General features: G+C 57.5%; 1 protein-coding gene across 2 annotated transcripts; it reads right to left on the minus strand.

The window, feature by feature from the left end:
- Positions 1-1,093: 1,093 nt before the first annotated feature.
- On the minus strand, positions 1,094-26,805 carry RILPL1 (Rab interacting lysosomal protein like 1). Of its 2 annotated transcripts, XM_040986896.1 has the most exons (8): positions 26,374-26,805; positions 19,362-19,512; positions 14,713-14,831; positions 14,010-14,231; positions 9,529-9,701; positions 8,152-8,244; positions 3,647-3,734; positions 1,094-1,561 (listed from the first exon to the last, which is right to left on the minus strand). In XM_040986896.1, exons 1-8 carry the CDS (start codon positions 26,680-26,682, stop codon positions 1,556-1,558), a joined length of 1,161 nt encoding a protein of 386 aa, XP_040842830.1. In that variant the 5' UTR covers positions 26,683-26,805; the 3' UTR covers positions 1,094-1,555. The 2 variants fall into 2 exon arrangements, with proteins under 2 accessions (XP_040842830.1, XP_040842829.1); XM_040986895.1 differs by lacking the exon at positions 3,647-3,734 and having other exon boundaries at positions 26,374-26,730.
- Between the last annotated feature and the right edge of the window lie 208 nt (positions 26,806-27,013).

The raw sequence follows: 27,013 nt of genomic DNA on the forward strand, positions 1-27,013 counted from the left end.
TAGGCTGACCATGGGCGGGCATGGCTCCTCACATGACCAGGATGGCACACTGTAGGCATGACTCCTCATGGTTGGGCTGGCCCACAATGGGACGTGGCTCCTCACCACAGCCAGGCTAGCCCAGGGCTGGGCATGGCCTCACCACAACCAGGCTGACCGGCACTGGGACACTGCCCTGGCAGTGGGCTGCACTGCCTCTGTCCCTGCTGAGCGTGAACTCTCAGGATTGCGACAGACAGGCAGGCAAGCCTGCGACCACTCAATGGCAACACCAGCTGGTCTGATAATTTTCCCAGTGACTTGGAAATGGTCCCTGGTAGAACTGCCACGCCCCACCCCTCACCCTGTGAGCCGTGCCTGAGGTGCCACCTCTCCCAACTTGTGGGCTCTGCAGGTGGAGAGCAGGCAGCTCAATGGGGTGGATTTACACACATCCCAGTTCCTGTGCCACGTGCTCAGTTCTCAGTATGCCAGTTCTGAGGGTGCTGCCCTCAGATGCAGTTAACACAGCTCTCATGGGGTTCCTAGAAGCAATGTTGGCCCCTTCCCAGGCTCTGCCCCCTCACACAGGCTCCCACAACACCATCTGTCATGGAGCCATCAGCAGAGGCCACACTGGTGGGGCTCTTATCCCAGGACTTAAACCTCCCAAACTTCCTGACTCATCACCCAGCTTCTGATGTTGTATTACAAACACAAGTCGTGTGTCACTGCAGGCCTTACCCAGGTTGCAGCCCGAGTCATTTAGTTGCCCAGCTCCCACTTGGGCCCCGTGCCCAGTGCCCATGCTCTGGGACGCTGGCCTTCTTTGAGGAGGACTGAGAGCTTGGCATGGCAATCGTGGGAAGCAAACAAGATGCTGAGGGTCCCCCTCAGCAGCAGCCTGGCCTGGTGAGCACTGCTCAAGAACCGCTGGGAGTGCCCCCTGGCTCCTGTGACGTCGTCTCCAGCCTTGAGGGGGAGGATGGCCTGTCCTGGGCTCCAGAGGTGCCACCTGTCTGCTCTGAATACTTTACATGGCCTGCCACGACCACCACTTCATAGTTGTAGAAAGCTATCTGTTTCCTGTCTCCCAGGAAAATATGACACGTGGTAATAAAACCTCAACACGCAGAACTTTATACAAAGCAGGTCAAATGGCAGTTACAGTGGCAAGTCATGTATTTGGCTTAAAGCAGCTGTGTTACCCAAGTTAACGCGAAAGTCTGGTCTCCGTCCACAGGGTTATTAAATACATATCCTAGAGGGTCAGAGTCATCTGTTATAAACGGCAACAGCCCTGGGTAGAAACAAACATTCCTGGAGAGTTTGGTGTCAGTTTCCCAACGTGGGTCCCCAAAGCAGTTTATCTGAGGGGTCAGTTTTGAGGGGGGCACGTGCTGACGTGCAGGTGCCAGGGCAGCGGGGGACCTGGAGTCACAGGTGCTGTAGGGCCTCTTGGCCTTGCTCTGTGTGACCGTCGTCACGCTGGGTGCTGGCCCACTGGCCGAAGGACTCGTGAATATGCGCGTTCCTCTGTGTGTTGGCCGGCCGCTTCTTGTCCCGGGAGAAGAAGCTAAACCTGTGGGAAGAGCAGAGGCCACAGTGAGACCGAGCCTGGGCCAGGTGCGGCACATTTCGTGCTACCGCAGGGGCACAGAGCAGCCAACACGGGAGGGAGTGATCACTTAAGGCGTGAGAGGCCTCTCAGATGTGGCCCAGTTACTGGGCACGATCCTGGGCTCTTTCAGTCTTGGTATCATGGAGGTCACCCAGTGTGGACATGGTGTGTTTCTGTGAGTTACCTACTGGGTGGGGCCCTGGGGTCCTGCAGTTGTGGTATCATGGGGTCACCCAGCAGGACATGGTGTGTATCTGTGACGGATGAGGCCTTTCCCACCTCGATCCCTGCCTAGGAGCCTTCCCGTGGAAACAGGCCCTGGGGTCTCTAATGTGCCTGCTGAAGCTGAACAAAGCTCACTCAGAAGCCATGAGAAACGCAGGCTGCCTCTGACCTGCGTGGGCGCATGTTACCAGTGTAGGTCATCTGTAGGTCATCGTGTCTGTGATGTGTAATGTCAGTCAGGAAGCTGTCACACAGCAGCCCAGATTTCACGTGGGTTACTGCTCAGCATGGGGCTCTGTAGGCATTTAATCCCAGCACACACAGTTCTCTGATGAGAAACACTGAGGGGGCGTGTGCACAGGTAATAAAACCTGGAAGCTTGAGTGTGGAGTGTGTCACATTCGCTCGCTGCTCAGCAGGCGCTCCTGTGCACCAACAGCTGCAAGGCCGTGAGCATGCAGGCAGACACCCCAAGCGAAGGCCTGCCAACTGCACCCAGCCCTCCCGCGAGCTCCATAGACTGTCAGCTGCCTGCCCACACTGTCGGCTTCTCTCTGTTCCAAGCTCTTATCCCTGGAATTTGGGTTTCTGATGGTGTGTTTCCTGCGGGGGCTGTGGGGCACAGGAACAGGCACGAGAGTCCTGAGAAAGCCAAGTACATAAAGGACTCGGGGTTCCCTCTGTCCACCTGCCAGCTGCTGTGAGGGCCACTGCCCATGGGCTTCTGCTGCAGCCCATGTGGTGGGGCGGCTTTGCTGGCACCTGGCTCCTGCGGTTAGTCTCTCTAGGATAAAGTGTTTCATCGCAGAGACCAGGCGAGCGCTGCCTGATACTCCCTGGGAAGTAGGGGCTCTTTACAGCAGCAAGGAGGTACTCCAGCAAGTTTGTGGAAAATGGAATGAAAAGAAGTTTGTTGTAGAAAAAATTTTGAAATCCATGCATATGTCGTGTCTTCACGGAGGGGGCCGGCATCTCCTAGGGGTGCTAGCTCAGTTCCAGCTGCTCCAGCTCCCTACTCATGTGCCTGGGAAGGCAGCAGAGGATGGCCCAGTGCTTGGGCCCTGCACCCACATGGGAGACCTGGATGGGGTCCTAGGTTCCTGGCATCTGCCTGGCACAGCCCAGGCTGTGGCACCTATTTGGGAAGTGAACCAGCAGATGCAGGGTCTCTGTCTGTCTCTGATTGTTGTCCTGCCTTAAAAATAAGTGACTAAATCAATCTCTTTTTGCAATCTTTTTTTCCAAGCACACGTTGAGGTATTTCTGTAGGTGAGTGTACAGTGACCAAAGGCAGTTTCTGATCTCGGTGACTCATGAGCTCTGTCCGAGGAGTCGTCGGGCCAGTGAGTTGGCTGAAACTACAACAGCAACGCGGCCCTGTCACATTCCGCCCTGACTAAGCTAAGCAGGAGAGCCGCGTCCACTCCCAGCAAGCAGGAATCAAACACAACCTCAGCCCTCCTCTGCACTCCCTTTTGGATAAGATCAAATGGTGACCCACGGCACTTGGCCCGAGGAAGCAGTTTAGAAAGCTTGGCATGGAAACACAGGGTTAGTGTCACCCGGGGACTGCGGGGTGCCAGTTACTGACCCGTCACTGAAAGGACCTTCTTTACTGGACCGTGGACAAGGTGGTTTTACAGCAGAAATAGAAGAAACAGAGAGAAAGATTGGTGACCGAGCCTTGTGCAGGGGGTGGGGTGGCGTGTCCCCAGTCACACTCCATACCCACGGCAGAGCGAGGACACGCAGAGGCCAGCCATGCAGCAGCCACACGGCAGGCACAGCCCACACGAAACTCAAACCACACGCAGTGCCTACAAGGGAGACCAGTCGTCGGACAGGCTGCAGCGTGGGGTCATCTATTATCAGTCCAGCTGCCACCATGGGCATTATGGCTGTAAAGATCCTGGGCCGAGAAGTACAGGCAGAGGAGAGAAAAACGGGGGAGGCGTGAAACAGTGCACACATAGACCGCCGGCCGGCTGGACCCTGACCCTGACCCTGACCCCGGCTCTCAACAGGTGATCACACGGGGGAGCAGGGCCCTGGCCCTATGGACGAGACCAGTGAATACATCCTGAACAATAGGTGTCTTTAGAAAAGGGGAAACCTGAGGCTGAAGCCCTGAGCTGGAGGAGGCAGAGGGATACCAGAGGTGGCCAGCCAGCAGGACAGAGGCCGCAGCAGGGTCACCCACGGTCCTCGGAAGGCATGGAGTCAGCTGCCACTTGCAACTGACCTCACCTCAGCTGTGGTCGTGGCGGTCATCTGTGGTGCTCCATCAGAACTGTCCAAGGGCATGGTCATAGGACAGCTGCCAAGTGGACAGGGTGGCCCTCAAGGGTCTGTGTAGGAAAGGGAGGAGTATGGGGGTATGTGGTGACATCCTTGTGTGGGGCCTGTTGTGGCCAGTGAGCGCCTGGGTGGTCTCAGGACCACTTCCTGGTCCCCCTGCAGGAATTGGGGCTGATGCCGACAGCTCAGCTGCCCCTTGGCTGGGCAGGAGAGATGGACGTGACCCCATGGCCAGGTCACTGCCACACTGAGAGGTGAAGTTCCTGCAGACTGGCTGGGGTGGGCCTGAGGCACCTGTCTCCGGGTGCTGGAGTGGCTCCCTGCTGCAGCATTGGGTGCATCAGAACCACTGAGTGGGCTCTCAGGCGACACTGGGGAGAGGGGGGTGTGCAGAAGGAACGGGTTCCACCCTACACAGCCAGTCTCAGGTGGCATTTTAGACGACCACAGACAGGCAAAGAGGGTGGCAGGGAGGTGGGGTGGCCAGGGTCGGGGAGGAGGACAGGGACGGAGTGTGCTGCTGGTAGCACTGGCTTCCTGCCCTGAGCCTGGCGTCCTGTCACTGCTGCCCTTGCTGTCCTGTGGAGTGAGCCACACCAGAGGGGGGCGCTGGTGCCAGCATTGGCGGGGCTGAGGCTGAGGTCACCAGGGGCTCCAACGTGCCATCCTCGGGCAGCAGCTGCTCAGGCACACGCTGTTCTCAGAGTATCTTGCAGGCACGCTGTTTGCTCAGCAGCAGCAGGAGCAGCAGTTTCCCGTGTCCTTGTGGGGTTCAGCCCAGAAACATGGAATCGGCACCTGTGACTTGGGGCCTTGGGCAGCCAGCTCTCAGCCAGGGACGGGGACACCAGGGTCACCCCGACCTCAGGGTTCCTGGCAGAGCCGTGTAAGCCAAGTGAGGAGGCTTCACTCTAGGCCTCACTTTCTCTGAGAAATGAGGATGTCTGTCCCAATTCTAGGGTTTGGACAGGGTGACGTGTCTTTTAGTTCAAGTGCTCTACACTCTGGAAGCCCCTTCCAGCGCCCACAGAGGGTGGGGATGGCAAGGGCACGAGGCTGGGCTGCCGGGGGAGAGGGGCCACGAACCATCTAAGAATCCCTTCCTGGCCCCGGGCTCCTGACTAACAGCTGTGGTGCACACAGATGGCCAGTGTCCTGCCTGTGCTGCTCAAAAGCCTTTTGTGCCACTGTGCTCTCCAGTCGTGCCCTAGGAGGCCGGAGCTGCCACCTGCCTCTGCTGGGTGAGAGGTGCTGGTCTCAGACCTCGCTGCTTCCTCTGCCAGGCCAAGAGCCCGAGAACAACTTGGAGTGGGGAAGGTCTCTAAAAAGGGGCCGCAGAGCCCTTGAGGGAACAATCCAGAAAGCGACACACACCCACAGTCTTTCTAGAAATTCAGGTGTGGGTAGAACTGCTGGTTGATTTTGATAACTTTGGCCACTTGACAGTTGCAAAAGCCAACTAACTCTTCATTACTTACTTAGAAAAAGGGGGCTGGAACACAAAGCTCCAAAGTCAGAAAATTCCAGAAGCTTCTCCAAGAAAGTGTAGGTGTCAGAGCAGCCCACCCACATGCTGCTCCCCGACTCACAGGTGGGATGAGCTGGGGGCTCAGTGTGTAAACCATGCCAGCCTCATCTGTTACTGAGCAGCTTCTTCTAAACGATTCTTCAGACTCGAGATGGGGCTTCCTCTGCCTGGTGCAGCTCTGGAAGCCATCTGCGCCTCTCCCTGGCTCTCTGGCCTTGTACAGGGACCCGTCTTTCAAACCGACATCAGTCCACATGACCCAAATGGAGTTAAAGCTACTGCAAGGTGCCAGTGCTGTGGTGTAGCACATTAATCCTCTACTTATGGTGCCAGCATCACACATGGGCACCAATTCAAGTCCCGACTTCTGATCCAGCTCCCTTCTAATGCACTTGGAAAAGCAGTGGAAGATGGTCCAAGTATTTGGGCCCCTGCATCCACATAGGAGACCTGGAAGAAGCTCCCAGCTTCAGACCAGCCTGGCTCCAGCTACTGAGTGTAGCTGCCTCCCCTGCCCAGACCCCGAAGAGTCTCTTTCACTGTGTGATTCTGCCTTTCAAGTGAAGATAAATAAATCAGGTGGGAAAAAAAGCTGCTCTAGCTTCAGGGATGGGAATGAGACAATGGATGATCACTGTGCTGTCCTGTGCTTGGCTTAGGTGCAGTCATGTGGCCAGGCAAAGCCAAGCAGATTTCACTCTTGGGAACAGGAAGTCTGGACCGGAACCTGGGGGCCAGCGCTGTGGTGCTTCAGCCCTGACCACTGCACCTCCAACCCATGCCTGCCAACGCGCCTCGGGGCAGCAGCGGCGGCTCATGCGCCCGCGCAGGACACCTGGGGCATGTCCAGACTCTCGGTTGAGCCCGGCCAGTCCTGGCTGGTGCGGGCATTGGGAGCTTGAAGTAGCAAATGGGAACTCTCACTCCTCACGTCATCCCCCTCTCTTGCTTTGCCTTTCAAGTGGATGAAGAAAAAATAAACTCTTAAGAAGGAAGAGCTGCTGGCCGCTGCTTTCCTGAGAGGAGAATGCGGGTAGGTGAGGGAACAGCGGCCTGGCCCTAGCTGAGCCGGAGCTGGGGCATGCTGAAACACTTTAGAGACTTCGCCAAATTCCTCTTTCCCAGTTACTCAGAGCTGGGACTCGGGGGGGTTGTCCCCTCCAGGAAGGAGCTTTCTCTATCTCCAGCTGGGAGCATGTCCCCTTCAGCGCCTGAAGCTGGCCAGAAGCCAGGAGGAAAGCCACATGCTCACCCACCCGCTCCTCATCTGGGCTGCGGGCTGAGAACCCAGACATGGCGAGAACCCAGACATGGCACCATCTTCTATGAGGAGGATGCCCAGCTGCCAGCCCGCATGGGTTCCCCAGGAGTGAGCTCCCAGCCCGAGGCACAGCCTTCATCCCTTTCCCCAACACCTGCCAGTGCCACTGCTCCCACAAAGCCTGTGCTGTGACTCGGGGGGCAGGAGTGTGCTCTCTGCTGCAGTGAGTGCAGAGCCAGGATGCCCGGCGAGGGAGTTAAGAAGACAACAGAGGCAGCAGGACGCTGGCCTTGGAAGAGCTTAGAATGCAGCTTCCAGGCTGGCACTGTGGTTCATGCAGTGGGTGAGGCTGCCCCCTCTGATGCCAGCGCCCCCTATGCTGTCCCAGCTGCTCCACTTCCAGTCATGCTCCTGTTAATGTGCCAGCCACGTGGGAACCTGGATGGTGTTCCAGGCTCCCGGCTCCAGCCCTGGACATTGTGGTCTTTTGGGATGAGCCAGCAAATGGAAGATCTCTCTCTCCTTCTTTCTCTATAACTCTCCCTTTCAAATAGATAAATCTTTAAGATCCATACCCACAGATAAGCATCGCCTCCCAAGGCACCCCTATCAGTGCTCCCCCTGCAATTACAGCTTCCTGCTATGGTGTCCCCTGCGAGGGCCATGGTGGCTGCAGGAGTCAGGCCCCTGGATGGGGGTCCCACAGAAGCCCTGCATGGGGGAATGCTGTGCCCACTCACATTCCAGTTTCACAAGGATACACCCATGCAGAGACTCGCTAAGGGACCTACAGGCTAGCTGAGGACAAGCACTGGGTCCCCCAGCAGCCAGGGTCGACTCTGCATGGATCATGCACCACTCATCACTTGGTGGAGGGATGAGTCATCACAGAAACACACAGATGGAATGGAGCCAGGGCCACTCCTGACCTCCCAGAGCTGGGACCAGGGGATCTCCCTGTCTTCCAGCCTTGTTCACTGCCCTCAGAAGCCAGCCCACTACATGCTCGGCAAGCTGCTGAGCATCAGCCACAAGTCCCCGGCTCACCCCACCCTGCCCAGAGCCCTGAGGAGGAAGGCAGCACCCGGACGCCTTGTGAGCCCGGGCAGGGCCCGGATGAAGCTCCTCCCAGCGGCTGAGGCTGGGGACAGGACTGGCCCCGGGAACAGGTGCCTGCGAGGAAACGAGGACGCCAGCTGCGGGCAAAGCAGCCCCACGCACGGGAGGCTTAGCACTTACAGCCGCTTGATCCCCGACTCCGGCTGGGGGGACAGCCTCAGGTGGGCAGCGGGTGGAGGCGGAGGTATCCGGTTCTCCTCTTCCATTTCTTCACTGGAAAGAATTGAGAGGTATTAGGTACAAGAACTGTCAAGAATTCTGGGAGAGCTGCCACATTCCAGAAGGGCATAATCTGAGCAGGTCCAAACAGGGAATGAGACTGGGGGCCCAGGACAAGGTTCCCAGAACCTCAGCCCCCACAAGTCTGCCAGCTGGAGCGTTGGCCACTCACCACGGGCAAGCGATCCTGGAGGCGAGGACACAGGTGCCGTGTCCATTAGACCCAGCAGTCAAGTGGGAGCAGTTTCAGGAAAGAGCTGCATCTCCCACTGCAGTCAAACATGACCCCACTTCCCGACTTTACAAAGTGCCTCCTCGACTAGGCACCCTCCTAGTTCTACCGCCTATTGTCAAGTGCCCCCCAACCAGACGTCCCCATGCCTGCCGGCGTGCCACCCCCACCTCTAAGGAAGGCCTGCCTCCTCCAGAAGCCCTCCCATCTGCACCCCGTCTCCAAGCCACAAGTGATGTCTCCTATCTCTGAACTCCCCAGCACCCAGTTGATCAGACCGACATGTGCCAGGCACACATGAGGTACAGCATCCTCCTCGCCTTTGCTTGTCGCTGCCGGGGCAGGGAACACCTTGTCCGTGGAGCACCTGTCCCTCTTCCGGCTTTCCCCATCGGTTGTGCACCTTGGCTTTCCCCATCGGTCTTGTGCTGGGTGTAGGCGACCCAGCCATGCACACTGCTGTCCAGCCGCTTACTGCGTGCTGTGACAACAGATGGCAAAACAACTGCCCCAGTGAGTAGGAAAAGTGTCACGTGACATATGTAACTGGGACAGGGAGCTTCTTTAGGGGAGGGTGAAGGAGGAGGGGACATGTGAGGCAGCCCCTGACAACCAGGGCTCTGCCAGGGGCAGCTCTGAGGGTCCATCTTCTGGCAGCGTCACAGTGTGTGCCAAGGCCCTGGGGTGGAGGGGGCTGGGTATGTGTGAGAGTTGACGTGTGAGGTGGTGATGCTGGCCAGGCGGAGCACAGGATGGCTGCGCCTGTCCCGGGCCATCGTGAGGATGTTCACATTGGCACTGATCCCATCGAGTGTGAATATTTGCATCCTTGCTGACAGAGTGCCAATGTGCTGCTGTGCTTGGCCTCAATGTCCTGCTGCAATCTTGAGGTGGGGTAGGGTACACATCTTCTTGCAGCTGCGAAGATGTGAGTTACGAAATGGCACTGGGCTCTAGAGTCTCAAAGGCCACACGCAGGGGAGGCGGGGTCTCTCCGAAATGCCTGGCTGCTGGGAGGAGCTGGTACACAAAGGCGAGGAGCTTACCTCTTGTAGTAGGCCAGCTCCTCCTGCAGCAAGAACACCTTGGACTTGAGCTCATTCCGCTCGTGCAGCACGTCCCGCAGTTCCTGCAGCGTGAACCGGGGCCGGTTGGGGTCCTTGAGGTCCATGGCCGCCTTCTCAGCGTCAGAGACACAGTCCTCCCCGCTGGGCTCTGCCTGCAGGAGGCACAGATGAGGCTGTTGAAACGCTGCAGTCACCCCAGCTCCCACTCGCTTCCTGAGCCTGCCTGTGCTCCCACCCTCCGCGGGCGAGCAGCTTGCCCAGGGCGCTATTTCCAGCACTCGTGGGCAGCCCCGTGCAGCTTCCCGGGGGACGGAAGCCACGGCCACCTGCTCACAATGCGCATCCCACGCCACCCCACTGACTCAGCGCTTTTTTACACATGGGAACAGCCATTCCAGGAGCAGGAAGTTGTGCCTGATGCCACTGCCTGTCTCTCCTCCCCGTCCTATGACAACGGCTAACCTGGCCAAGGTGGGCAGCACTGCTGCCTACCTGTGACAACATGTCATTCCCCTGGCTGTTGGCTCCGCCTGGCCATGTCCCCAAGCACACCCAGGCATCTCCTTCTGGTCAGCCATGCAAAGTCGCCTGACCAGTCAGACCGACCCAGACCCTCCTCCCACTTTCTTCCAACAAAGAAGCCTTCTTAAAGAAAAAAAAAAAAAACCCACTATGGACACAAAACCCACAACAGTGCAAAGGTCACTGATCTAAGTTAGCATGTTTCACAGGGTTGTGTAGATACCACCTCTGTGGTTCTAGAGTAGCTCTCCCAAAGGGAGACCCTGCACCCAGCAGCCAGTCACTCTGCACTCCTCTTGTCCCATCATTCCTGGGACACCCGCACCCCCATGTACATGGCCACACTTGGGATACCTGTATCCCTCACCCTTGCGTGCACGGCCACGCCCAGGATACCCCCACCCCCAGTGTACATGGCCACACTCAGGATATCCCTGGCCCCTGCCCCTGTGTACACAGCTACGCTCAGGATACTCCCACCCCCCTGTGCATGGCCACACTCAGGATACCCTCACCCCCGTTCCAGTGTACATGACCACGTTCAGGATAACCCCCTTTCTTCAGGGACAGCCACCTGTGTCTTCCCACCTTGCAGCTGTCACTGAGGGGCTGAGAAACTTCCGGCACTGGTATTTGCACAGCTGTCAGTGCGCTGACACTCCCAGAAATGAGCTGCTGAGTGACGTAGCAGGTCTGTGTGTATTTACTTGAGAAGAAGCGGGCTCCCATGTGCTGGTTCCACAGCCCCTGCCTACAGGTGCCCCAATCCCGAGCTACTCACACACGGTCACACGGAGTGGACAGAGGCCAAGGCACCAGGGGGAAGCTCTGGAGTCAGCGGTGGGAGATGGGATGACACCCTCTGGCCCCTCTCTGCACCCCACCCCAGAAAGCCAAAACCACAGCAGTCAGGGGAGTGGGGGGCTGCAGCCTGGAGGGTGACGCAAAAGCCGGAGGCTGGCAGAGCCAGGACAGGATGTTCCTGGGAGAGAGCACTCGAAAGGAGACACCGCCCACGAGGTCGATCAGGTGACAGAGGTCCTGATTTGGGAGGGCAGGTCCGGGCGTGTCCAGCCTCAGCACTGGAGTCCCCACGGAACAGCGGGCAGTTGGGAAGGGACTCACACAGCAAGAAGCTGAAATCTGGCCCATGTCTGTTGCTCCCCCAAACCATCTGGGCAGAGTCCCAGGTCCGGCTTCCCCTCCATGGGCCAGAGGAGATTATGGCGCAAGAGGCCTAAGAGGCCTCGTGAGATATTCCAGGAGTCTGTGCACAGCGTTTCCACGGTGTGGTTTCTGGTCCAGCCGCCTTTCCAGAGCCGCCTGCACAAGACCACACTTAGAAGTAACCGGTATGCGGCAGGCACTCCACAGTGCTCACTGCCTGGGTTTGCTATGCAGTGATTCCAAGCCTTGCCAATTGCTGCACTCCAACCTGGGCACCATACGGGTGGGGGGTGGGAGCAGGCTGCAGGAGCAGTGGTTGACAAGCTGAGTGTGGGAAGCTTGTTGTGTGGGGTCTGGACAGCTGGGCAGCAGGTGGCTGCCACTAGAAGCACCTGGACAGACAAGAGGCTGCAAACTGGACCCCAGAGACCAGCCTCGGGCACTCCCCATCACATACCATTAGTCCTCTTCTCTGTGTTCTAAGCTGCTGAGCTGGTTGCCAAGGAGACTTCAGAGTGAAACTGAGTTTGGGGTTTTTTTTTTTGGATTGGCAGTTAAGACTTTCTTCCTGACTCCCGCTCCCTAGGACGCAGACCCTGGGCGGCAGCGGGAAGGCTCCAGGGGTGGGGCCTCTGCGCCCCACATGGGAAAGCCTCCTGACTTCGCCCTGATGCAAGCCAGCCATTGTGGATGTTTGGGGAGTAAGTACATGGATGAACACTCTACCCTCAGATAAATAAGTGCACTGAGGTGCAGCTGGGACACTGAAAAGCCAGAAACAAATCTGGAAGGTTGGGCCCTGCAGGGCCCATGCGCTTTGCAGCGGCCCTGGCCCACGTTAGGGGCTGTTACCCGACCCTGGGACACTCCTCCTTCTGACCCCAAACCTGACACCTGGCAGCTCAGGTCCTGCTATTCACCAGTGGGGTTCCCAGAGCCTGGAGGTGGGGCTGAGGGACCTCCCCCACCGACTCAGCACACCCCCACAGGCCTCCTCCAAACACCCCCGACAGGCCTCCTCCAAATCCGAGTTCTTTTTTCTGGGAATGGACGGCTATGGCTGGCCAGACCTGGAGGTGAGAAAGCTGCTACCGCGATGGCCGTCAACTGGCCTGCACACAGCGGCCCTTCTCGGCTTACTCCCCAAGGGCCCCGGGGGACGGGGTGTTCTCTTGTCCCTCTGGAGGCCTTTTGGACACAGCTTGAGGGAGAAGCCCCTGCCTTGGGAGTGGTCCCGGCTGCCCCAGTCACCAAGGTGCCCTACTGCCCCTCGCACAACAGCTAGGGCTGCTGGGTCAGGCTGGGTTGCCTTTATGGGTGGCCAGGACCCAACTTCTTGCGCCAGCAACTGCTGCCTCCCAGGGCACACACAGAAAGCTGAGTGAAAGCAGGGCCAGGGGTAGGATATGGGGTGCAGGGGTCCCAAGCAGCCTCTCACCCCTGCACTGACGCCCACATACGTGGGAGTGGTCCTAGGGAGGACCTTCAGCCTTCTCTAAGGCACTGCGGCAGTGCTCAGGTCTGTGGAAGCCAGGCAAGACCTTGGCCCCAGCAGGGGCCTGAGGACAAAGCCAAAGACCTACTACGGGCAGGCAGCTGGTCACCCCGCACACTATGGGTTCACACGTACGGCAGCATCCCCAACAGGGCTATTCACGGAGAAAGTAGAGCCGTGCTTCCAGGGGCCAGACTCACTGCCTGCCAGTGTGTAGGGGCTGCAGGGTTTTAGGGTGGAGGGAACATTCTAGAAGACGGTGGTGACTGTGCATTGTGGTGAAGTGTCAGGAATCACACCACCGTGTGCCTGGAGCAGCAGGGCTGTGTGGCATGCAGGTCACATCTTGGAAGGGGCTGCACAGTAGGTGACGGTGAGGCGGCTGGACCCTGTAATCCAAGGACTGAAACCTGCACTGTGATGCAGCCCGCTCTGGCTGATGGGTCCAGCCCAGGCGTCGGGCCCCAGCTCAGCTCATGCTGTGTGGCTGGCCATGGACTATGAGTGAGCAGAGCAACTGACTCACTTGTTCTAACAGCTCGTCAGGGTGAGTGTCATTACAACTCCTATGTTAGGGACGAGGAGTGCAGGCACAGAGGGTCCTGGGGGGCCCTGAGTCCTGCTACGTGGCTCCAGAGCCTGGAGATGGCTTCTCCCCACGGCTCCTCCTACAGCAATGGACTCTTGCCTCCGTGCCTCTCCTCTGGCACCAACTGCTTCTCTTATAAATTTGGATCCATAAAAACCTCCCTTTCCAAGTATCAAGTTCTGTGAGCTTTGGCCCACTCAGAGCCATGAGAACGGCGTCGCTGCTGTCTAAATCCAGAACATTCCCATCCCGCCGGGCAGTCACGGAGGCCAGCCTCCCCGCCTCCCCCATCCTGTTCATCCTGGTGGACAAGTGACACTCCCACCGAGGCCTGCGGGGCGCAGTGCCGCCCTGGGCATGTGTCTGGGAGATGAGGTGGATGCCGTGTACAGCCTCTGTGGGCAGAACTGCTGGGGCACAGAGTGTCATGTGGTACCATCGGGGGCCACATGATGACCAGCTCGCCCTCTGAGTCCCCGCACACACCCACGCACACTCAGCAACCCTGCAGGCAGGCATCAGTGGCAGGTGCCAGCTGCCATCGCTCACTGAGCTGTGCACCCTGGGCCTCACTGCTGGGGGTCTTGGGTTCCAGAGCCAGCCCCGCTGTGTCCTCGGGCCAGTAGCTTCTTTTCTCTGGGCCTCCCAGTGCCAGCCTGGCCCACGGTCTCGCTCCCCCAGGCTTACCTCGGGTTCCTCCTTCTGGTCCTGGCCACGCTCACCCTGCAGCCTCTCCCGCAGCCGCCCCAGCTCGGCCCGCAGGCTGCCCATCTCCTGCTCCTTGGTCTGCAGGTCTGCCTCCAGCTCCACCTTCTGCTCGATGAGGGCTTTGCCCTGAGCCTCCACCACCGTGACGCGGTGCCGCAGGTCGTGGTTAATCTTCATCAGCCGGGTCTGCTGCTGCTGCAGCTAGAGAGAGGAGGGAGACCATTGCGTGGGGATATCTTGGACGGCAGCTGGGGTAGGGCACTGCTTAGGGCCAGCCAGCTGCAGGTGTGTCTGACATCTGGTCACAGTTTTTATAACTCTGATGACCCCAGAGATGGGCACTTGGGCAGGCAATAGGTAAGTATAAGGATGAATACACAGTGACAATTTCTCAACAGAAGGAGCCTGGACCACTCTCAGTCTGCTCAGAGGGGTGGCTACAGGAGACCCGGGTCCCAGCTCCAGCTCCCTGGGACCACCCTTAGGTGTTGGCAGAGCTGGGTCATTGAGCATTGCCATTTCCTCCCACCCTTCCAACAAAACCGGGCATGGCTGGGCCCACTAAGCCATGGGCAGGACCTGCCCTGTGGAGTCCAGAGCAGTGACCCCAGGAGCAGGGGTCCAGGCCCTTGTTGGTCGCTGCCTGCCGTAGGGTGGACCTGGGGCAGGGCCGGTCACTCACGGCCTCCACATCCTCGTTTTTCAGGCCGAGCTCCCGGTCCTTGGCACGGATCTCGTCCCGTTGCTTGTCCACCACCTCCTTCAGCTTCTTCATCACCTGCCGTTCACGCTCCGACATGCCTGGGGGTGGCGGGCACAGGCAGTGTGGCTCCACTGCCTTCCCTGCTCGGGCCATCCAGCACTTCCTCAGCCTCGCCCCTCCCCTGCCCAGTGCTCCTGGCCAATGCCCACCTGGAGCCCCAGCTCCCTGCTTGTGGCCTGGGAAAGCAGTTGAGGATGGCCCAAAGCCTTGGGACCCTGTACCCGCAAGGGAGACCTGGACGAAGTTCCTGGCTCCTGGCTTTGGATTGGCACAGCACCGGTTGTTGCGGTCACTTGGGGAGTAAATCATCGGATGGAAGATCTTCCTCTCTATATCTCCTACTCTCTGTATATCTGACTTTGTAATAAAAATAAATAAATCTTTAAAAAAAGAAAAATTTTTAAAAGATTTATTTATCTGAGAGAGTTACAGGGACAGAAAGACAAAAAGATCTTCCATTTGCTGGCTTTCTCCTCAGATGGCCCGGTCTTTCATGAGTAGGAGCCACTATTCCCAGGAGTGTTAGTTGGGAACCAGTGCCCGTAGAGAGGCCGGCCTTGTAGCAGGTGGCTTAGCCCACTGCACCACGCCCGGGTCCCTTCCATGTGCCATTGCTGGTAGGCGCCACCTAGGAGAGTCTAGCTCCCTGGCTGGGCAGGAAAGCACCCGAGGTGGAGGTTACGCAGGGACTTGAGGCCGAAAGAGCCACTCTGTGCCAGCTCACAGGAACCCTCAGACCCTCCTTTTGCCCCTGCTTCTGCCCAGTCTCGGCTCATGGTCACCCATGAACTGGGGGTCACAGGTCCCATCATCTCTCAGAGACCCATCTGCCCAGGATTTGTCCCATGAGTAGCCGGGAGGAGCGTCTGTCCTGTGTTCCCGTGGCTCCCCATGCAGAATAAAAATAACCCTGAAGGCACGCCTGGCATGTGCTGGCTGCCGTGCTCGGGCGGGGGCTGGTGGAGCAGAGGCACCCAGTGTCTTCCAGGCTGACCCTGCCGGAGCCGGATCTGTACTACTGGGCGTCATGTGAGCACATCTGAGTCGCACCCATGGGGGCTGCAAGTGACAGCCCGGTGACCATGGAGCCAGCTAGAGGGACACTGCACAACCAACGCAGCAGACACACAGCCACCATGACACAGCTCAGTGCTCTAGGCTGTCACTGGGGCACCCCCAGGGCCTGTGTGCCCTGCAGGAATGTCAGACAAAAGGTGGCAGGTTCCTCCTTACGCTCGCCACAGTCCTCGTAGGCTGTGCCCCATACAGCAGGACACACAGCTGCGTGTCCACACCATTGCTGGCCACCGAAGTGTGGAAGCCCTGACATCCTCCAGGGGGTAAGTGGGTGAACCTGACCCATGCAGCCACGGACAGGAAGCCATATCTCAGGTGGCTGCATTCCAAGCGGGCTAATCCAACATGCCTGGGAGTTATGGCTGGGGTGCTGTGGCGATGGTGGCTCACACCTCAAAGCTATGGGAACAATGTTCTAGAGCTGTACTGGGCACGGCTCTGAAGATACAGGAGACGGCTGAGAGTGTGGCACACACGGTGCTCATAGCATCGCTAACAAAGCAGCACAACCCAGAGCTTTCCACGTGCCAACTGGCTGCCCCGGCCCCCACAGCAATGCCCGTGGGTTCCAGCTGAGGGAACGGCCATACAGGATCGGACACAGCCCGACCAAGGTGCACAGTGAGACTCCAGCAGCCGGGGCCCCCAGGTCCCGCCTTCTGCAGCCCAAGCAATCTATCTGTCCTATCTGTCCTTCGGGAGAGAGGGCCCGGGGTGGGCATTTGCACGGCGGCTGTGGTGCTGCGTCCTGTGTCACAGCCTCTTCCAGCTCCGGCTGGCAGCTCAGGTGCACCCTGGGAGGCAGAGGTGGCTGGTGGCTCACTCGAGGGCTCAGATCCCTGCCATTCGCACAGGAAAGCCTGAATGAGCTCCCGGCTCCTGGTTCAGCCTGGCCTGCCCTGCCTGTTACCAGCACTCGGAGAGTAAAGCACTAAGTGGGGACAATCTGTCTCTCTACCTTCAAAATAAATTAAAATTTAGGAGAAAAAAGAACATATCTATATGAAGACTGACACTCTGAAAGATAAATAATTAAGTAAAAAAAAAAAAAAAAATCCAGGCCTGGCATGATAGCATAATGCCTAAAGTCCTCGTCTTGAACGCACCGGGATCCCATATGGGCACCGGTTCTAATCCCAGCGACCCTGCTTCCCATCCAGCTCCCTGCTTGTGGCCTGGGAAAGCAGTCGAGGACGGCCCAAAGCCTTGGGACCCAGCACCCGCGTGGGAGACCCGGAAGAAGCTCCTGGCTCCTTGCTTCAGATGGGTTCAGCTCCAGCCGTTATGGCCACTTGGGAAGTGAACCATCAGATGGAAGATCTTCCTCTCTGTCTCACCTTCTCTCTGTATATCTGCCTTTCCAATAAAAATAAATAAATCTTTAAAAAAAAATCCACGGAGGGAGTGGGAGTTTGGGTGGGGGGTAATCCCAAATAAAATAAAATAAAATAAAAATCAAGGGACACTAAACTCCATGTAGATTCTTGGATAAATTTTTTTTTTAAAGATTTATTTATTTGTATTGCAAAGTCAGATATACAGAGAGGAGGAGACAGAGAGGAAGATCTTCTGTCCAGTGATTCACTCCCCAAGTGGCTGCAACGGCCAAAACTGAGCCGATCCGAAGCCAGGAGCCAGGAGACTCTTCTAGGTCCCAAGGCTTTGGGACATATATAATCTACCATTTAAATAAAGCAAATAAATGTTAAAACAGACACAAAGGAAACTAGCGCTAATGCTTTCGCCTTAAATTCTCTTTTTCTCCCATTCACATCTTTACACCAACATCTGCATTGTGTAACTCTTTCTGATCTTTTGATTTCAACTCTTATCACAGGCATCTCTTACAAACAACACATAGTTGGGCTCCTTAAATCCAGCCTTGTCTTAACTATAGCATCAACTTCATTTACATCTAATGTAACCTCTCATATAAGTGACTTTTTAAAAAAGATTTATTTATTTTTATTGGAAAGGCAGATATATAGAGAGAAAGAGAGACAGAGAGGAAGATCTTCCATCTGATGATTCACTCCTCACGTGGCCACAATGGCTGGAGCTCAGCCAATTCGAAGCTAAGAGCCAGGAGCTTCTTCCGGATCTCTTACGTGGGTGCAGGGTCACAAGGCTTTGGGCCGTCTTTGACTGCTTTCCCAGGCCACAAGCAGGGAGCTGGATGGGAAGTGGAGCTGCCAGGATTAGAACTGGCGCCATATGGGATTTCAGCATGTTCAAGGCGAGGACTTTAGCCACTAGGCTATTCCGCCAGGCCCTATAACTGACTTTAATATTTCTCATCCTGATCTACTGCCTAATTGTAGTTTCTACTTTCCCCCCGTCTTTTTTTTTTTTTTTTTTTTTGAGATTTTTCTTTTTGGAAATGCAGGTTTAGAGAGAGATGGAGAGACAGGGAAAGACTCCCCATTTGCTGCTTCACTCCCCAAATGGCCACAAAGGCCAGGAGCCAGGAGCTTCTTCAGTCTCCCACACAACTGCAGGGTCCCAAGGCCTCGGACTCCTCGACTGCTTTCCCGGGTCACAGGCAGGGAGCTGGATGGGAAATGGAGCAGCCACGACATGAACTGGTGTCCAAATGGGATCCCAGCACTTGCAGGCAGTGGATTAGCCAGTACAGCCATCGTGCTAGGCCCCCAACTTTGCTTCTTGTCTTTAGTTGTGGGGCTGAGTGCCCCGCTCCTCCGCCCAGCCCTGGCCCGAGTGGTGTGTGTCACGCCTCCCAGTCTCCAACACAGCACAGTCTCGAGGGGGCCCCAGGCAGAGGCTCCATCAATGCCACAGGACACACAGAGGGACTGAGGGACAGTGTCCACTGCTGTCTGGAATAGCATGGCGGCCTGTTCCCTGGGGCTGGGCGATACCTCCGCCTGCTCCTCAGCCTCAACACACGCTTCCTCCAACCCCAAGTGAGGGTCCAAAAGAGTCAGAGGCCTTCCCGCAGGGGCCTGACCTCAGCAGATGCCCCTTGGAGGCTCCACAGGCCATGGACTGGCCGCCCCGCCTGGGCAATGCCTTCCCAACTGTCCAATGAGGAGGCCGACACAGTGACAGCAGCTCGGAGCAGCACCAGCAATGCCTGCAGCATGTCTTCCATGAACTGGACAGGATTCAAAGCCATCTACACCCATGAACTCACTGGACCCTCAGTATAACCTCACGAGGGGATTTGCTATAACCCCCATTTTAACGTGTCGGGGGGCAACACGGGCGTCACACAAACATCAAGGCCCTTGGTCAGAGTCCCTCAGCAGGCAGGTGTCGGGTTCAAGCATTTTCATCACACAGCTTGACTCGAGACATCCCAGGAGAGGGCTCCAGTACCGGAAGGCCAGGTACCACCTCCTCTGTACCCGGAGATCAACGGCTGGGGTCCAGGCCTCTCCCCCGGGATACAGGAGACCCTCTGGGACACCCCATGAGCAGATGCTGTAGTAGGTAGCCCTCCCCACACGGTCCACCTCTCCCCCACCTACCTTCGTGCTTCTGGAACTCATCCTCAGACAAGCTGATGTCCTTGTGGGACAGGTTGGTCATGAGCTGCTTGTTCTCTTCCTGCAGCTGGGCGATCTGCGAGAGCAGGTCCTGCGCCTCGCCCCGCCACACATCCTCCACCAGCTCCAGCTCCTGCCAGGACAGGAGCAGCAGGGGTCACAGCCCGCCGGAGCAGTGGCCGTCCCTGCCCGCTCTCACCTTCCCCAAGGGCACCAGCCCGGACCACCTGTGACCCACACAGTGCTGCTGGAGTGACAAGAAGGCAGTTCTGCTGGGCAGGCACCTGCACTGACGCCACAAACACCTGGCTGAGTGAGCGCAAGAAGCTGGGACAGTGCTTTCTGCTCAATCACCCTGATGTCCAAGGACAGGCCAGCAGCCCCAGACTGCGGGCTCCCCATTCTTGTTCCCAGCCATCTCTGGGGCGCTCTGGCCCCGACTCTCTGCACACAGACCTCTCGCCCCAGCAGAGCAAAAGCTGCTCAGAGCCTGGGGCTGGCCAGGGTAACACATGTCTCCTGGGGGCATCCAGGGTAACCCAGTGAGTGGAGGCTGCAATTGGGCTGTGTGGCGCAAGGAATGTCCGCAGGTGGACGTGAAAACGCCTGATCCAGGGCAGCCAAAGGCAGAAGCAGCCCGACTGCCCGTCAATCGTGCAAGTATGCGTTCATGCCAAGAGAACACTACTCAGCTGTAAAAGGTGCCAACTGCTGACAGTGTCGCAGCATTCACCAGCATCGTGGTGGGGCAGGCCCAGCATGTTAAGCCACTGCCTGTGACGAGGGCATCTCTTACCGAGCACAGGTTTGAGTCGCAGCTGGTTTGCTTCCTATCTCGCTTCCTGCTAAGGTGCCTGAGAGGCAGCAATGGTATTGGGCCCAGCACCCCCGTGGAGACCCAGATGAAACTCTGGGCTCCGGGCTTTGGCCTCGCCCAATCCTGGCTAGCGCAGCCAAAAGCTGGCTGAACAGTAGACAGAAGAATTCTCTACCTCTCTGTTGCTCTACCTTTCCAATAAATCTGCCGTTCTCTTTTTAAATGGTGGCTTTATTATTGTAAAGGCAGAGTTACACAGGGAGGGACAAGCAGAAAGATTGTCCACCTGCTGGTTCCCTTCCCAAATGGTTAGAGGTGCCAGGGCTGGGTCAAGCCAAAGGCAGCAGCCAAAGAGCTTCTTAGGGCCTCCCGAATGATACAGGACTCCAAGGACTTGGGCCATCCTCGGCTGCTCTCCCAGGCGCATTAGAAGGGAGCTGGAGGCCCAGAATGATGGCTTGCTGGCTAAGTCCTTGCCTTACATGAGCCAGGATCTTGTGTGAGAGCTGGCTTGTGTCCACTCAGCTCTCTGCTTATGGCATGGGAAGGCAGTGAGGGTGGACCAAAGTCTTGGGATCCTGCACCCACATGGGAGACCCAGAGGGGGCTCCTGGCTCCTGATTTTGGATTGATTCAGCTCTGGCTGCTGCAGCCACTTGGGGAGTGAGCCAGTGGGTGGAAGATCTTTCTTTCCTTCTCTCTGTTAATCTGCCTTTCCAACAGAAATACATAATTATATGTACAGATATGTACATGTATGCATACACACGTGCATACATGCCCAGCAGAAAGGCCTGAAGCACAAGATCCTGGGTCACATGATCCTATAGACACAGGCTGTCTTGAACAGGCAAATCTACAGACGGTGGCCGTGCAGGGCCGGAGCCCCGGGGAGGTGAGGGGTGACTTCTCTTCTGGAGTAAAGGAACCTTCCATCGTTGCCCTACAAATAGGCTAGAGAGCATCGAACTGTAGACTTTCAGGAGGTCAACTTCACAGTATGTGACAATCCCCAGGAAGCTCTCCCAGCAGCCGGGGTCTATCACGAACCCACAAACCACCACATGGCTGTTGCTGCTGCCGGCCCAGGACCCCAGCCAGAGGCCACTCAGTGCTGCCTGTGGGCTGATGGGGCTCCCTGGGAAGGTGGGTGCCTGGAGAGGAGGAGGAGGAGGGTGCAGGATCTCCCTGGGGGGTGGTAGCAGTCAAACGGTCACTACATGGAAGGCACCGTATCCTGCTGGGGACCTGGCACATCACTCCTCTCCATGCCGCCTCCACAGCTCTCGCGAGTCGGCAGGTGGCCGGACAAGGCAGCTTTACCTCTTTCCATCTTCCAGCTAACCCCTTAAATCCCACCTCCTCCGCCAGGAAGCAGCACTGGGGACAGAGGGTTGTCACTGAGCGTGTGTGTGTAGCGGTTCCGCTGGCGGGCAGGCGTGGGGCTGGGACAAGGGGCCCTTGCTGCACGCACATGTGGTATGGGGGCAGATGGTTTCCTCCAGCTGCTGCTCTATGCCGGGGCTCAGCCCCTGCCATCAGCAGAGGCAGGGCCATGGCGGCCTCAGACACCGCGCCCCCATCCCCCAGAGCCTGACAATCTGCTTGCTATTCTACAGCTGTGCTTAGGCTAAGGGTTGGGGGCAGGGGTGATCTTGGATTACCTGGGTGGGTCAGGTCAGCACAGGGTCCTTACAAGTGGGGTCCTGGTGGGGGTCAGGCATGGTGGCGCGGCATGCTGAACCACTGCCTGGGATTCTCGCATCTCACTGCAAATCCTAGCTGCCCCACTTCCTACCAGGCTCCCTGCTAATCTGGGAAACTCACTTTTTGGGTCCCTGCAGGTGGAGAGGCATCTGGGAAGTGAACCAGCAGATGAAACTTGCTCCCTCACCCTTCCTCTCCTCCCCTATTGAATCTCTTCATCACTCTTTCAAATAAACAAGTAAACAAACTTTTTAAAAAAGAAATTCATGGGATGACGGTCTATTCCTCCACCTGTAACACCCCATATGGGCACTGGTTTGTGTCCAGACTATTCCGCATTTTTTTAAGATTTTTTTTTTTCGAAAGGCAAATTTACAGAGAGGAGAGACAGAGAGAGAGGATCTTTCATCTGCTGTCTCAGTCCCCAAATGGCCACAATGGCCACCAATCCGAAGCCAGGTGCCAGGAGCTTCTTCTGGGTCTCCTACATGGGTGCAGTGGTCCCAAGCTTTGGGCCATCTTTGACTGCTTTCCTACAGCACAAGCAGGGAGCTGGATGGGAAGTGGAGCCGCCAGGACACAAGCCAGCACCCATGTGGGATCTTGGTGCTTGGAGGTGGAAGATTAGCCTATTGAGCCACTGTGCCAGCCACTTCCTGCATGACATCCCCTCGTGGGCGGGAGGCAGGTGGGCCAGAGTTCCAGATACCGTGGTCTGGAAGCAGCACAGTTAGTGAAGATGCCATGCACACTGCAGACTTCCAAGAGGGAAGGAGGGAAGGAGGGAAGGAGGGAAGGCATGGAGCTAGGCGTGCACACAGAGTCCAGGCCCCTCTTTAGTGTCCCCTGCAGGCAAGGAGCCACTCTGACTTGGCTCAAGACTAGTCATGGGGGACCCCTTCAGCCCCAGGCCCTGCGTCTCCATGTGCATCTGCCCTACACCGTCCTCTCCCCTTCACACACTCCTGAGTTCCCCCTGCCCAGTGGGAGCTTCAGACCTGAGGCCGCAGTTCTCGTTGCTTCTCTCTGGTTCCTGTCTTAAGGTGACTGCAGGGAGAGTGACCTGTCACATGCAGCCGAAGTCCTTGCCCAAGCAATCAGCCCCGGCTGGCCACTTCCCTTGCCTCAACCTGCAAGGTCCCGCACTCCTGCACTGGCCCCTCCACCACGTCCAACCCAGCCCGGGACCTGGGCACTCACCCTGGCTTACACCTGCCCTGGCTTCTATCCAGAACACTTTCTCATTCAGGAATTAGAGCTCTCTCTCTCTGCTTCTCAAAAAAATTAATATATATATATTTTTAAATGTCACTTTGTTCACAAATATTACTTATTTATATTATGTATTTTTTTATTATTATTATTTTTTCATTGGAAAGGCAGATATACGGAGAGGAGAGACAGAGAGGAAGATCTTCCGTCCGATGATTCACTCCCCAAGTGAGCGCAACGGCTGATGCTAGGCCAATCCGAAGCCAGGAGCCTCTTCCGGGTCTCCCACGCGAGTGCAGGGTCCCAAAGCTTTGGGCCGTCCTCGACTGCTTTCCCAGGCCACAGGCAGGGAGCTGGAAGGGAAGTGGGGCTGCCGGGATTAGAACCGGCGCCCATATGGGATCCCGGGCGTGCAAGGCGAGGACCTTAACCACTTGCGCCACTGCGCCGGGCCCAAAAAATTTAATATTAATAATAATAAAACGGGCATCTCCTCGTTTGACCAGGATCTTCAAGAAGTCCATGAAAATGCAGGTTATGAGAAAACAGCACAGATACAAATATTTTTTAATTATTTGAAAGAGAGAGTGGCAGAGCCAGGCTCTTCCTCCAGGGCACCCTCATGGGTGGCAGAGGCCCAAGCACCAGGGCCAACCTCTGCTGCTTTCCCAGGCAACTTGGCAAGAAGCTAGATGGGAAATGGAGCAGCCAGGACTCGAACCTACTGCTATCGCAGGCAGTGGCTTAAGTCGGGGGACTACAATGCTGCCCTCTCAAAACATTTTTGCACTGAAATAGCTTTTCCTTTTCTAGCCCCGAATTTTCTAAATTGCTCCCATACAGTGTTAATTCTATTTGTCACGAGCAAATATGTATATTTAAACCTCTTTGCTCACGCTAGAACATCACCATCGTGCGAGTGGCTGCGGCTCATCCGGCTGAAATGGCGCGGGATGCTCAGCTTCCGGGACGGAGACGGGGAAAGCAAGGCGAAAGGTGTCGTTGCTATTCACAGCGATGGCACGTAGGAAAAAAGCCTGAGTACCCTGGGTCTCATAAGACATCTGAAAGCTGGGCAAAACTGGGCGCTGGTGCTGTGGCTCAGCGGGGAAAGCCACCGCCTGTGGACACCAGCGTCCTAGGCAGGCACTCGTTCAAGTTCCAGCTGCTCTACTTCCAATACAGCTCCCTGCTAATTCTGAGACCATTTGGATCTCTACCTTTGTGCGAAGCCCCAAAGAAACCCTGGGCTCCTGGCTTCAGACTGGCTCAGCTCCTGCCAGTGTAGACATCTGGGGAGTGAACCAGTGGATATAAGATCTCTCTCTCTCTCTCCTCTTGTTTTTTTTTCCTGACCAGATGAGCCACATTATATTTCTTTCAAATGACTCTGCCCAAAAAAGAAGGTTAGGATCTCAACCATGTGGTCACTCCAGTGCCCATGGCTGTGCCCTGCAGAGTAAGTGGACATGGTAAACAAGTGTGTTGAACCGACAAAGATCCCAGGCTGTGGGTGTCACCTGAGCCTCCATCTACACTGCCATGGGACTGCAGACTCTGGGTTCTCCCATCATCCTTCTTATTCCCACCCCACACTCCCTGCCCTGGCTGCCCGACAGCAGGCCTCGGCTCTGCCTTTCTTTGCATTGCCTCCAACACAGAGGAGGACATGCAGCAGGCCATGCCCATTAGTGGGGTCGCAGCCTGTGCTGGGGCCCAGGGACCTACAGAACAGAGCAGACCTAGTCCAGGGGTCCGTAGGGCCGGTGGGGTACCCTTTTCTGGGGTCACACTCGTGGGCAGGGCAAAGGACGGGAGCCAGGCAGCTGCATGGATGCCCAGAAGGGGAGGCAAGGGGCCTGGGAGAGTTTGGTCCTTACTATTAACCAGCCAGCAGACTCTGACATGCATGGCCTGCGTCCCAGCTGAGAGGGTTCCAGCAGCAACAAGTGCAGCTGGCAAGGCACCTATGGCCTTCAGGCCTCGTGATGTGCTGCGGGCGGCAGGAGGGCATCAGGGGAGGAGGCCCCACGACCAGGCAGTGAGCCGGCCCCACAAGGCTTCCCAGGCTAAAAATAGTGGTGGCCACTGAGGAGGCCGAGCTCCGGGCAGGCTCTGACCCCGGCGCCCGTGGCTTCATGTCTGGTACCTCGGTGACAGCTCACCACAATCCTCCCCGGCAGGGCCTGTTCCATTGCACAGCGAAGGTAATCAAGGGGCTTGGCCCACGGTGGAGACAGTACAGCCTGTGAGTGGTTCGGTTGCAAAGCAAACCCAAACCAGTCCCAGAGACCGCTGGCAGACAGAGGTGGAGGAGCGAGTCATGCTCCAGCTCTGATGTGACCTGGGCCATGGGACCTGTGGACGAGGGAGCCATGTGGAGCCCCTCAGCCACCCAGGAGCCAGCTGCGGTGCAGGCTGCAGACCTAGCTGTGGCCCACCTCCTTGAACACATAGGAAGCCATGCAAGTCCACGACAGCTATTGGCCGGCCAGGGAGGCTGGGGCCGCTGCATCTGCAGAGCCCGCGTGGGCTCCCCGGTCCCCGGGAAAGGTGCTTCCTTCCACGCTCAGCCTGAAGGGTTGGCCGGGAGCTTCCCGGCTGAGGTCAAGGCAGGAAACCGCCGATCTCCCACTTCCTTTCCCTAGACACCTCGTGCTTGTCCGGTCTCGGCGCCCAGTGGGAAGGCTGTGATTCAAACTCCCCTGCCAGGGCAAAGCTGTCCCAAACACCGCTTTTCCCCAAGTGCAAGCAGGTGGGGAGTAGACACTAGCCCCATTTCCCCTGGAGCTGGCCTGCTCCGGGAAGGGATAAGAAAAAGGCAGGTGCCACTTCTCCTGGGGGAGGCTGGAGAGCAACGGCTCACATCACTGCTGGGGAACAGCTAAGCCCCTCACCTGCATCACCCCCCTAATTCTTGTAAGTTGAGGTGGTCCTACAACGCCAACACTGACAGGTGAGGTCACAGCACACAAGAGAGATCAGGTGGCTTACCCAAGGTCACAAAGCTACTGAAAGGTGAAAATGGAATGGGGACTCTGATCCCCTGGCTCTAGGTAGGTGCCAGGTGCCCCTGCTGGGCAAAAGTGGGCCCCAGGGGGTTAGCCTCCCTCCCTCTCTCTTTCCGAGTGCTCCCCTCCAGTGTGCTCTCTGTTTCAGCACAGATGCACGACCCCGGGGAGGGAGCCCAGCGCCGCAGAACCATCGCGTCCCAGCGGCCCCACTGCTCGGAGGGGCCAGACTGAGGCCGCCGCCCACCTTCTGATGTTTGCGCTCCTTCTCGATGCGGTCCATCCGCTCCAAGCGCAAGCGGTCCAGCTCAAGGCGCAGCTCGTCCAGCTCGGGCGCGACGTGGTGGCGGCTGACCAGCACCTCCAGGATCTCCAGGACGCGCACGACCTTGGGCATGAGGCGCGCGATGGCCTCGCAGCCGTGCTGGTCCACGACCCGCTCGAACTCGTGGCCCACGAGCGACGCGATGTCGTACACGTCCATGACGGTCAGCTCGGCCACGTTCTTCTCCAGCGCCGACTCGGCCGCCGGCTCCGACCCCAGCTCCTGCTCCATGGCCGCCCCGCGAACTAGTGCAACTCCTGAACTTGGCGTCGTGGGCAGCCGGCCCGGGCGCCCCGGCGCCGCCGCCCCGCACTCAGGGGGCCCGCGGGCGAGGGCGCGCCGGGCGGGCGGCGGCTCTGGGTGCCCGGCTCGGCCCCGAGCCTGCTCCCCGGTGGGGGCGGGGGAAAAGGAGGAGGAGGAGGAGGAGGGGAGGCGAGGAAGGCGCGCGCGTGCGCAGGCCCGCGGCGCCTCCCAAGTTGGGAATCTGAGTTGGGTGCAATGGAGGAGTAGGGCGCGCTGGAGAGGGGCTCCGCTGCACTCGGAAACGGTTCGCGCCCGGGGG

Source organism: Ochotona curzoniae, unplaced genomic scaffold (genome assembly GCF_017591425.1).
Source record: "Ochotona curzoniae isolate NIBS_2020 unplaced genomic scaffold, NIBS_Ocur_1.0 contig_46, whole genome shotgun sequence".
Lineage (NCBI taxonomy): Eukaryota > Metazoa > Chordata > Mammalia > Lagomorpha > Ochotonidae > Ochotona > Ochotona curzoniae.

Bases quoted from the DNA above. Each gene is read 5' to 3' on its own strand.
- RILPL1 (XM_040986895.1), bottom strand. From the start codon at position 26,682: ATGGAGCAGGAGCTGGGGTCGGAGCCGGCGGCCGAGTCGGCGCTGGAG. The intron at 14,232-14,712 runs GTGAGTGACCGG...TCCTCTCTCTAG, and splicing joins AAAACGAGGATGTGGAGGCC to CTGCAGCAGCAGCAGACCCG. The intron at 1,562-8,151 runs GTAAGTGCTAAG...CTCTTCCCACAG, and splicing joins GAGTCGGGGATCAAGCGGCT to GTTTAGCTTCTTCTCCCGGG.